Source organism: Urocampus carinirostris, chromosome 1 (assembly GCF_059441175.1).
Source record: "Urocampus carinirostris isolate Australia breed hairy pipefish chromosome 1, RoL_Ucar_1.0, whole genome shotgun sequence".
Taxonomy (NCBI): Eukaryota; Metazoa; Chordata; class Actinopteri; order Syngnathiformes; family Syngnathidae; genus Urocampus; species Urocampus carinirostris.
This window is the reverse complement of record NC_142349.1, coordinates 44,808,950-44,821,359: the sequence shown is the minus strand read 5'-3', so window position 1 is coordinate 44,821,359 and position 12,410 is coordinate 44,808,950. Positions and strand designations below refer to the sequence as shown.

The 12,410-nt window shown below is 40.9% G+C and overlaps 1 protein-coding gene across 1 annotated transcript; it reads left to right on the top strand.

Moving 5' to 3' along the window:
- foxj1a (forkhead box J1a) lies at positions 1–6,184 on the top strand. The gene is made up of 3 exons (XM_088341148.1): positions 1–146; positions 2,488–3,103; positions 4,573–6,184. Exons 2-3 carry the CDS (start codon positions 2,537–2,539, stop codon positions 5,329–5,331), a joined length of 1,326 nt encoding a protein of 441 aa, XP_088197274.1. The 5' UTR covers positions 1–146; positions 2,488–2,536; the 3' UTR covers positions 5,332–6,184.
- The last annotated feature ends 6,226 nt before the right edge of the window (positions 6,185–12,410 follow it).

Genomic DNA, 12,410 nt, shown 5'->3' with positions numbered 1-12,410 from the left:
ATTAAAGTGTCCCTGCTGTTGCGCGTCGTCTTCGTTTTCTTGCGTGGCTCTTTGGTCTCCATCGCGCCCGCAAGCACGTACACGCACGTACACGCAGGCAGAAAGCGCGTGCCCAATTCACACGGACAAGAAACGCTTGACTGCAGGTAAGGACAGACATATATTCATTTAATTTGGTTGTAGCATCATAACTGTTTTATCTTGTCCGATACTCATAGAGGAAATATGAGTATTACAGAAATGTTTACTAACTTAAATACGTTTCGTTTGTGAAAATAGTTTCACATGTCTTCAAAAGTTTATTTTATGTATTTTCCTTTTTTAGTGTACGGTTGCTTGCAATTGAAATTGCCAGCCAGGTGTGCAGCGTGCAGGTGTGAAGAGAAACGGACTGTGTTCAAATGAGTCCTCTCGTTCACACTTTGTCACGCTTCCTTCCTCTCTCACTTCACTAAGTCCATTTCATGTTCTCACCTTGTCTGTCTCACTCACTCACTCACTCACTCACTCACTCACTCACTCACTCACTCACTCACTCACTCACTCACTCACTCACTCACTCACTCACTCACTCACTCACTCACTCACTCACTCACTCACAGCAAGACTGACACATCTATGTCAAATTTACGGCTCGCAGGCCAGATCTGGTCCGCTGGATGATTTAATCCAGCCCCCCATGCAAAGTATGTCGAAAAAAGGAGAACGTCATTATGTCATTCTCTATCGAAAGTTATGATTTTATTTCGATAATTGTAAACCAAATGCTTCCTCCGACCGTCAGAGGGCAGTGTTCACTTTGCGTGGTGAGTTAGTTCAGGTCTAAAACTGAATTCACTCATCTGTTAAAATAAATCAGTTCAATGCCAAACATATAAGTGTTTTTTTTTCCTAGTTGGTTGTGAATTAATATGTTGTTTAGAAAAGATCCATTGTCATCCATGATTACAATATGTAGGCTGAATTATAAAGCATAATACTGAAAAACATTAGCTAAAAAATTGCAGTTGACATTCTTTTACTGATCAAAAAGTCTGGATCCAGCCCCAGAGCCAAATCGAGTTTGACATCTCTGATGTAGATTAAAAACAAAGATGATTTGTGTAAACCAGTTTTGTTTTCTTTACCAATCAATCAACACAAACAATTCTTTTGGCATCTTTCTTAGTTCAATTTCCACTTGCAGTAAATTTAGTGTTGCTTATTGTACGTAGAGACACAGGATTTCACAGACTTCAGTAGATCTGCAGATGGTTTTAACATGTAACAGAAACTGTCACAATCAAGTTTAATTTGCAGAAAAGATGTCAAGAGTATCAGTTCCCATTGTCTTCCCATAGTCAATGACGTTATCATCTGTTACCAGTACCCTAGAAGATTTGGATTAGAGCCAAGATGGGCAAGAGGAGATCGCTCTAACAAAAAGCGATTACAAAAATAAGTTTAAACCCTCCACTTGTGTTTCTTTTCTTGGAACACACCCCATATTAACGATATGATAGCTATCTGTGTTTTAAATATGCTATAAAATAAACTAAAATCAATGATACATCATCAATTTTTTTCACATCTGGTTACATTGTTAGGCTTCCTTATCCATAAAAATACATTAGTTTTCTATTTTCATTGTGGATCTCTGGGTCTTTTCTCTGCCAGTACAGCTCTTAATTTTAATTTAGGAAATCTCTAAACCGAACCTCAAAATAATTGAAAAAATAAAAGGTGGTTTTGCTGCCTATTTCTTTGGGGTATTACAACACATCTGCAAAATATACAGTTTTTCAGTCTTAATAATAGTGGTTATCATAACATCCATAGTTTTAGAGTTGATTTCGACTCATATATATAAATTTCAAGAACAAGAAATTCCTTTTTTCAGCAATAAAACTTTAATGCAATGTAGAAGAAAAGGCACAACAGGTCAAATTAGAAAATATAAAATTGCAAGACCAAACAACAGCCAAGAAGGACAAAGATTGATAAATTGTTCCAAAAAATAAATAAATGGCAACGTTTGTGTAAAAGTCTCTGTGTGGAAGAGCATGTGTATGTTGGTATGTGTTTAGATGCATGTACTGACTCTTTTTTTGCAGAAATCTTACTTGCAGTTGATGCACAACATGCCCAGTCCACATATGATCCTAGTTTTGGCTGTAGATGAGTGTTTTTTAATCTTGTTTCTATAGCAAGGTCAAAACCGACCCAAAACAATACAAATGCAACAATTTAAATTTGAGCATTTTATAATGTAGTCAACTTTCTTTATTCTATTCTGTTGAGTCAAGAAGTCTTGATGCAATAAACACATTATTTTTGTTTGCATTTCAAATCCAAAATGGGTCCATGGCAACTCCAACACCAGAGGAGGGTTATATTTTTTTCCTATTCAAAAATTTTCTTTGGCGAAATAAACCCAAAACATAAAATAACGGGAGGAAAGTTGACACAAAATATCAGTCACACACTCACTTAACTGTACTTTTGCAGTTGAGCTGAGGACTGTAAAGGTGAAGATAAGGAGGCGATCAGGGCGTTGATGAGCATGGAGTCGTGCTACCAGGCAGGTCCAGAAGAATCCGCAGGTCTGGAAGAGGTTCTAGTGGCGGTGGCGGCACAGGCAGAGGCCAGCGCTGGGGTGGGAGCACGGTCGGGCTCCGAGTCAGGCACCTCCTGGGGCGGTGATTCCAATTTGGACGACAGCCTTACCAGCCTGCAGTGGCTGCAGGACTTCTCCATCATTGGGGGCAGCATCCCCCCCAACAAGCCGCCTCCCCCCCACCGCTGCCACCCGCTAGGCTGGGAGGCGCCCGCCTCCCCGCTGGCGGGCGACCCGGCCTCGGCGGGTCCGCCCCTCACACCCGGCAAACCTACGGCAGCAGCTTACAGCCGCCTTCTGCCGCTGCCCGCCATCGTGGCACGAGGGCATTGCCCGGACGAAGTAGACTACAAGACGGACCCGGGCGTTAAGCCGCCGTACTCGTACGCGCATCTCATATGCATGGCTATGAAGCACAGCAAACACAGCAAGATGACGCTTTCTGGGATTTACAAGTGGATCACCGACAACTTTTGCTACTTCAAGCACGCTGAGCCCACTTGGCAGGTAAACAAAATGGCTGATGCCCTGGCAGACGCAAACATGACCAACTTGAATAACACAAACACGCAAGACAATATACACACTCTTATACTGCACAAAATGGTGGATGGGCAAAAAAACCCCACTATCAATACACTTACACATCTCTATACACATTTTAAGACAGACCTGGGAACTCCGGTCCTCAAGGGCCGCATGTTCTGCATGATTTCGGAGGTTTCTCTATATCCCCTTAGGTGATACAAATTATCAGCTCGATAGCAAGTCGGCGGGAGGTTGTTAACTATCCCGGTGATAGATTTCCGTTGCCGCTCTACAAAATGCCGTTTTCAAACAAAGTCTTTTAAGTACAAAATATTTGTCTTTATTATTAGAATGAACTAATCGTTGAAATTCTTCTTGCAGAGGTAACATGCACAGTTTGAATTTCTTTTAAGTTTTTGGCCCATAAAATAATCAATTGTTTATGTCTGTGCAGCCTTTTGAGACTCATTGTGATAAAGGGCTATAAAATAAGCATGACATGACATTTGAATCACCTGTATATTATCTTGGATTATTTTGATAAAGGGCTATAAAATAAGCAATATCATGCATGTCATCCGGCCCTCCAGGAACAAAGTGCCCAGGTCTGTTTTAAGAAGTTTAACCCTTCTCAACTAAAAGTTTTAATTTGTCTTATAAATGATTGATGAAGCCAATTTTGTAGCCCCACCATGGGTCAGATAATATTTAACAAAGGTCAACAGTTCCATTAAGACTGAGGACGGCAGGCAAAGGTACAAAATGAGGAGAGGGGGCTATTAAAAACATGTATAACAGTAGCGTGTTTTTTATACCTCCTCGTTAACTCTACTGATTACTTTGCATGGTTTGCCTAGGACAGTAGTTTATTAAGGTGATATCATAATAGTTCCTATAATCATAATCCGTTTTACATAGCTTGCAGATTAGTCATCGCTTGTGTGATAAAGCCAAATAAGTTTGAGTAAAATAATCTTGCTACGATGCTATTTTGTAGTAACATTGGGATAGGAAATTTTGTTCAAGTCAGTTAAGGAGTTTCATTGAGGCTTTTGCCTTTTTGTTTTTGCAGTGACACAAAGCTCAACAAAATAATCCAAGATAATATAAATAAAGCTAAACAGATTTACTGTAACTCAAAACAAGATAAGCTAAACCAAACTAACACAAGCTAAGCTAAACTATATTGAATATACTAAGATATAATAAGGTTGACGCAGGTTTAGCTGTATGTCATTGCAGAACCCAGTTAAATGTAGTTTTTACGCTAACCTTGACCATACCTAGCAACGATAAATTAAACTGAGCTACAGTAAATTCAGTGTCAGTTGTTTTTTGTCGCAGAACTTGAACTTTTTTCTGTAGTTGTTACGCTAAGATTAAACTGAGCAAAAACAGAGGCCAAGCTAAATGAAGCTAAGCTAACGGTCAGCCCTTTGTCGTTGCAGAACTCGATACGCCACAACCTGTCTCTCAACAAGTGCTTCATCAAAGTTCCTCGTCAGAAGGATGAACCAGGCAAGGGAGGCTTTTGGAAGATTGACCCCCAGTACGCCGAACGCCTTTTGAGCGGTGCCTACAAGAAACGCCGCATGCCACCTGTTAGGATCAATCCAGCGCTGCAAAACCGCCTGGGGATCTCTGTGCCACCTCCTACCGGGAGCCCCGCGAACACCCTGCGTCCAGACGACCAGTCCCAACGACTCCTACAGGAGTTTGAGGAGGCCACGGAAAAGGGCTGGGATGCCTGCATGGCCGAGGGTACCATGTTGGGGTCATGGCCAGCGCCACGGGGCGGAACCAAGAGAAAGTCGGGTCGTAGGAGTGTTGGAGGCAAGACCCCTCGCCGTTCCGGATCACCGCTGCTGCCCATAGACGACCATAAGGACAGCGGCCCCCTCAAAGGCGATTTTGACTGGGATGCCCTGCTGGACTCTGCGCTCAGTGGTGAGCTCAGTCTCGATGCCAGCGATGCCCTGGTCCCCATAGTTCAGGATGAGGAGCTGAGTTTGCAGGCTGGCAGCCCAGTAGGAGATGCGGACACGTTGGTCGAGTCCCAGAGGTCCTTCCTGAGCTCGTCATTCTTGGACAGCGCCTGGCCGGAGGAAGAGGGGGAGTCGGAGCATGGAGACTTCCTGTGTGGTGTCGGCGTCAACTTGGAGCAACTCTTTGCCCTCGCTGAACCCCCAGCGGACGCGCTTCTTTGAGGTTGCCAGGACACTGTGTCCCAAACATTGATACCACCAAGACTTTCTGTTTACATCATATTATTGATAGATGGCATTTTAATGCCCATTTCCAATGCCACTTTTCATTTGGCATCCCATACAACATTTGTCCAATCTATGTATCCATCCAATCCTTTTTGTCCAGCCAAGCGCCCAACAAAAACATCAATTGCCTGACTTACTATGCATAGGTATTAATGGAAAGACAGAATACAAAAAACAAACATTTATCCAACCTTTCATCAGATCCTCGACTCCAATAAGTTGCAGGGTACACGTCAATAAGCACGTTTTGATTTTGAATGAAGCTAACATGCTAACAAAAAGAAGAGTCCAGGTTCCAGCCTTCAACTTCCAGTGAGTCAAAACCACCCCACAAATTATTGTTGCGTAAATAAGGTCAACAATAAAACTGAATGATAATAGTTATTTGCTCAGTTTTTGCAAATAGTTTGCAATAGTCTGTGGTCTGTGCGGCCCTTTGAAACTCTTTCTAATTAAGACCTATACAAATAAACATGACTTCACTTGAGTTAACTTAAAAATGAAAAAATGCGATTATAAAACACTGACTTACTGCTTAGGCCCTGCCTCCTCTGGTTGTTGTCATTTATTAGCAATTGCCAAATGTTGCATTTGTCAACTTTGTGGACAACATCAAAGTGATGACATATGGATTTAAATATCACATGACTTGTGAACATGTATGAAAAACGTGAGCAATCTCATGATGTTTCTGTGACATCACAATAACATTAATACACCTCATGATTGCTTGGCTGTTTTGTTTTGTAATGTTTTTTTCTGAAACAATAAAAAGTATTTTACTTCAGGTCGTTGTCTTGGTCAAACACATTTTCTGACAAGTGGACCCTCCCACATATTGTATCAGTTACACACTCCATATATCAGTGGTGGGCTGTGCATTCGACACTTACAATTTGTATGCTGATTCAATCCATATATATATATACTGGACTGTCTCAGAAAATTAGAATATTGTGATAAAGTTCTTTATTTTCTGTAATGCAATTAAAAAAACAAAAATGTCATACATTCTGGATTCATTACACATCAACTGAACTATTTCAAGCCTTTTATTATTTGAATATTGCTGATTTTGGCTTACAGCTGAAAAAAACTCAAAAATCCTATCTCAAAATATTAGAATACTTCCTCAGACCAAGTAAAAAAATAATTTTATAACAGCAAAACTAAAACAAACATTTGAAAATGTCCATTGATGCACTCAGTACTTGGTTGGGAATCCTTTTGCACGGATTACTGCATCAATCCGGCGTGGCATGGAGGCAATCAGCCTGTGGCATTGCTGAGGTGTTATTGATAGCCAGGATGCTTCGATAGCGGCCTTCAGCTCATTTGCATTTGTAGGTCTGGTGTCTTTCATCTTCTTCTTAACTATACCCCACAAATTCTCGATGGGGTTCAGGTCAGGGGAATTAGCAGGCCAATCAAGGACAGTGATGCCATGGTCAGTGCACCAGTTACTGGTGGTTTTGGCACTGTGGGCAGGTGCCAGATCATGCTGGAAAATGAAATCCTCATCTCCATAGAGCTTTTCATCAGATGGAAGCATGTAGTGCTCTAAAATCTCTTGGTACACAGTTGCATTTACTCTGGACTTGATGAAACACAGTGGACCAACACCAGCAGCTGACATGGCTCCCCAAACCATTGCTGACTGTGGGAACTTCACACTGAATTTCAAGCAGCTTGGATTTTGCTCCTCTCCAGCCTTTCTCCAGACTCTGGCGCCTTGACTTCCAAATGAAATGCAAAACTTGCTTTCGTCAGAAAAGAGGACTTTGGACCACTCTGCAACTGTCCAGTGCTTCTTCTCCATAGCCCAAGTCAGACGCTTCTTCCGTTGTCTTGAGTTCAGAAGTGGCTTGACCATGGGAATACGGCTATTGTAGCCCATTTCCCGGACACGTCTGTGAACTGTGGCTTTTGATACCTGGACTCCAGCTTCAGCCCACTGTCTTTGAAGCTCCCCCAAATTCTGGAAGCGGCTCTTCTTCACAATTTTGTTAAGGCTGCGGTCATCTCTCTTGGTTGTGCAGCGTTTCCGGCCACATTTTTCCCTTCCAACAGACTTTTTGTGGATATGCTTTGAAACTGCACTCTGTGAACAGCCTGCTCTTTGAGAAATTTCTTTTTGTGTCTTACCCCCCTGATGGAGGGTATCAATGATGGTCCTCTGGACAGCAGTCAGATCAGCAGTCTTCCCCATACTTGTGATTTAGTTTACTGAACCAAGCTGAGTGTTTTTAAGGCTCAGGAAACCCTCGCAAGGTGTTTCGAGTTAATTAGATGATTCAGGTGATTAGTTGAATAGCCTACTTGTATACTTTTTCATGATATTCTAATATTTTGAGATAGGATTTTTGAGTTTTCTTAAGCTGTAAGCCAAATTCAGCAATATTAAAATAATAAAAGGCTTGAAATAGTTCAGTTGATGTGTAATGAATCCAGAATGTATGACATTTTTGTTTTTTTAATTGCATTACAGAAAATAAAGAACTTTATCACAATATTCTAATTTTCTGAGACAGTCCAGTATATATATTTACTGCAGTTACAATTGCGATGTATATATAAACAAACATACCTTCCTCAAGATTTCATTACTCTGTCGTACATATTTTCCTTGCATTCTAGTTCCATCAAAAAGTTTTCTATTGCCGTCGAAGCTAATGCTCAAAGTCAAGCCTGTCCTGTTGTATTTCTTGCATACGTTTTGATTCAATTTAGGGCTGAAAATGTCCGTTTGACAGAGGCAGTGGACACGGAGATACTGTATTTTTCTTCAACTTTTCGTGACGATACTTCCATTAAGCCCCCCTAGCCAATAACAGTCTGTGAAATCGGTGACGTTTCCCAAGGCGCGCTTGCAGTCGCTGACTTGCCAACCTGGAATCTGATTGTCCAAACCAACCGTTTAATGGTCACTTATTTTCAGCCTCAGGGTCTGCAGAACTGATTGTGAGGAACATCGGGTAGATTTCTGAACCTGCCAACAAGTATTGGCTGAAATGTGAATGGTTAAATGCTTAGAAAGGACAATTTAAGAAGCAGCACAACCAGGGGTAAAGCAATGAAAAGTAGCTGACAGACAGTTTGGAATTATTTAATGAGTTTTAATGGACAAAATAAAATTAACTTCACATGACTTGAGATATTTTTTAGGCTAGGAAAAAAGCATTGCTGGTCTTGATGGCCAACCACTGCGATATATACCACAGTTGATTTTCTCATGCTCACTCAAAAACTTTATACAAAGGCATACAGGCTCACACAAACGTTTGTACATGCAGTCACAACACATACACACAAAGCAGCATCAAATGCTTGTGGTGCTGATAGTGGGCCACGCAGGGGTCTTTGTCTTGCATGCGTTTGTGTGTAACGAGCGTCCATATATCAATAGATGAGACCCCCCTGGAGAATACCCCCCCAGCAGGGTCATGTGCTTCCTCATCAAGGTAGAGGTGTCATGTGACCTGTAACACGTGACGAGAAACCCGACTCGCCGCGTCAAGCATCGTGTCCTGCTCCTCAATCACCGGGAGAGTATTTGGCCTGACGCTACTCAAATTGGGATATGTAAACAATGGATCAAGATGGTTCCTAAAATATCCATCGTAAAACTCGTACTTGTCAGGAGTCAGGAATAATTCCGAAGATACATCTTTCTCCACTACGTATGGGCATTTGTTAAGTGGAATATAACAGTAGCATTGGCCACAAAAAATTCTCAAAAGTTGACTGAATGCGTTCAAGAGCCACAACCACAGTTTACAGGAGCAGAAGCCTTTCTTTTGAGTTTTTGCCTTCACCAACAAGCCTCATTTAAATGATTAACTCATCAGCGAGTTCAGCACAAGGCGATAACGAACCTGATCAGTTGAGGAGGAAAACATGCTGGATAGCTGCTCTCAAGGTTCAGTGCTCTGGAGTGGGGCCAACACAAGTGGTCTAGTCCCCAAAGGCCGAAATCAGGGATGTGCAAACTATGGCCCGCTGAACCAAAAGTTAAAACAATATTACAATTAGAAAAAGTATACGTAAATTACTCAGGATTCTATAATAAAAACTTACTAGTCCGGAAAATATGGTACAAATGAAAAATATTGTTTGGGTTCCACTCTTGTCCCTAGTGTCCTTTTGTGGCTCTTTCCTCCATATAAATGTATTTTCCCCAAAAACATTATGTACATTCAAATAATTTACAGGTAAATGTCATTTTAATATATTTTTTTCAATTGGGCAGTTCCTGCATTTCGAATTATTTCATATGTACATATTTTGTTGTTCATTTTATAAAAAAAATGGTGTACCCCAAAAAATATTTTGGATTATGAATTCTGTAATGCATATTTTTAAATTTAGTGCTTAAAAGGGGCATATTCTATTAATTTGCTTCAATTCTGAGTGTTTCGTAATCAGTTTGATGAAATTATTTATTTATCAACATATATAACATTACATTTGAGATGTACATATAGTTGTTTGCATGCTTATTTATTTCATAAATTTATACTAGAAAAAATGGATATGTCATGATTACTGATGTGATTCACCTGTGTCCGCTCATTTGGCGCCAACCACAGCGGGTTCTGATTGGCTCCCTGTCCCTACTAAAACCCAGCCCTGTCAATCCACTGTTGTCAGTCCGTCTGCGAACCTCAGTGTATAACAGGCAAGCCTTTTTCGACCCAGACTCCCGCCTGTCCCGTTTTTGCTCCAGTTTATCTCCGGCTCCGACCTGTTTTGATCCTGACGACGTCTGCTCTCCAATCCAGGCTTACGACCCCTTTTCGTCCCCGACTACGTCTACTCTCCCGTTCTGGCTTATGACTCGTTTCAGACCCCGACCACGCCTACCTCTCCCAGTCCCGGCTACCGACCAGTTTTTCCGTCCCTGACACCGCCATCGTTCACTACGGAAGATCCACTTCTGTGTTCAGATCACAATCCGAGTACGATAGCGAGTTGCTTCCCTCGTCCACCAAACACCGGATCGTGGGTGCAGCCCTTCCTCTTTTCTTCAATAAAACTTGTGGTAAACGCTCTGCAATTGGGTCCTGCTTCCGTTCTGGTCCTGACAGGATATCTTTTTTCGTCTCTTTCCGTGGCCTGCGGCTCAAAACCTTTGCCCACCACTGGCCTGAATGGAAGTTCACACCAAAGTGTCGTAACAATCATATTAAACGTGTGAACAGTTGGAGATTTATAAGTAAATTGATATATTTTAATATCTGTCTTAGTTATGCAATGAATCTTAAAGTCTCTGTCGCCTTGAAAATGTTCTTCACAATCTATGGCATATGTACTGTATGTACTCTGTGAGGCCCTTCGACCTAAAGATAGCATGCAGATCACTATTGCATTTTTGAAATAATTTTAGCAGTAAAATCCACCAATTGTTATCATTTAGTAGGCAGCCATTTCGTCATGGTGTGCCACTTGCTGTCAGGGCTAAGATTAAGAGCTTTCCGGTTAAAAGTAACATTTACAATGTGCTTCACACTTTTCCCTTTCACACACTAACTAACCGATAGCAGCGTCAGCCATGCAAGGCAACTACCTGCTCATTGGGGGCATTAGGGATCCAGTGTCTTGCCCAAGGACATTTCGACATATAACTCGGAGGAGCCAGGAATCGAACCTGCGATCTCTTGATGCCAAGACGAGCGCTTTACCTCCTGAGCTCTGAGTTTGATCATGTAAATAAGCAACTTTGGTTCCAGTTTGAGTTAAACACAGTGTTAAAATGGCCATTCCTACGAAATGGAAAAGAAATGTGTGGAATTTGCTGCCTTACTCAGTATTGATCACTTAGCACATATTTTACATAATGGTTTTAAGTGGATTTCCCTTTAACTTGATCCATTTTTGTCATAAACACAAAAGAATCATTAAAATGGAAGTCAAACCATACGTTTAAGCGACATGAATATGTTTTCTTTGAGTCCAAGCATGACATTTTGATTAAAGTTTGTGTTTAGAATATTAGTTAGGAATCAGAATTCAACTGATTTTGTCCTTATCCCTGATAGGCAATTTTGAGTGCTGGTGCCGAAGGAAGTACTTTTCCATGCGGGGAATAGTCCGACTGATATCAGAATTGGGATTTCCGGATGACTATGATTGATTTAATTATATGAACATTTACGAACAAACAATCACGAAAACGTGCCGTTTGCAAGTAAAACAAGCGGCAAACTAGGAGTGACATCAAAACACAAAAAGATTTGTTCCTGCACTCAACTTTTGACGTAAAATAAAATCAAATCTCATGTCACTCATCACAATCAAGTATTGTGGTGATTTCCTTTGCGCTACAAGAATGTGCTCCATTTCTGCATCTCAGGTTTTTACAAGTTGTGCTTGTAAATGGCTTCCCAGAAGCATGGACTTACACTACATATGGATGGATACAAGTGTGGTATTTTCGATGTTAGGTCAGAAAATCGAATGCTAATGTGATGAAGAGATTAACCAGTACACAGGAGGCTTGTTTAGCAAGTAAGATGGAGTTAGCATGTATTATTTGTCTTTGCACTACAAGTTTTTCGTGGCATCACGAAGAAAAAAAATATCCCGGATGGAGAAACTGTGTGTGTGCACAAGTAATCAGATCAATTGAATGGGTATAAACGCATGAGTAATCCGAATATAAAAGGACTAACCCAACACTTTGAAATTGACTATTCACTGTCAAACTAAGACCATAATCAGATTCCTGTGTGTGTTTACAACCAAACATTACTGTCATCATCTCTTGACACAGACTTTCAAAATGGCTTCCCTCAGAGATGATGATCAAAACATGTGAAAACTGATTCTTAATTCTGATTCTACAAATATTAAATGGATTAGTAGGGGTCTGACAATTCTTCGCGACTCCTGCTGTAGTGATAAAATGTGAACAAATGTAAGAATTTTCGTTATTTGTTTTTCCCAAAATATGTATCCAACTGGCGACATTTTGCATGAATCAGTTTGCAAACTATTCATCTTTAAAATTGTGA

Excerpts from the sequence above, each read along its gene's own strand:
- foxj1a (XM_088341148.1), top strand. The coding sequence starts at position 2,537 with ATGAGCATGGAGTCGTGCTACCAGGCAGGTCCAGAAGAATCCGCAGGT. Across the intron at positions 3,104-4,572 it reads ACGCTGAGCCCACTTGGCAG|AACTCGATACGCCACAACCT; the intron begins GTAAACAAAATG and ends TTGTCGTTGCAG.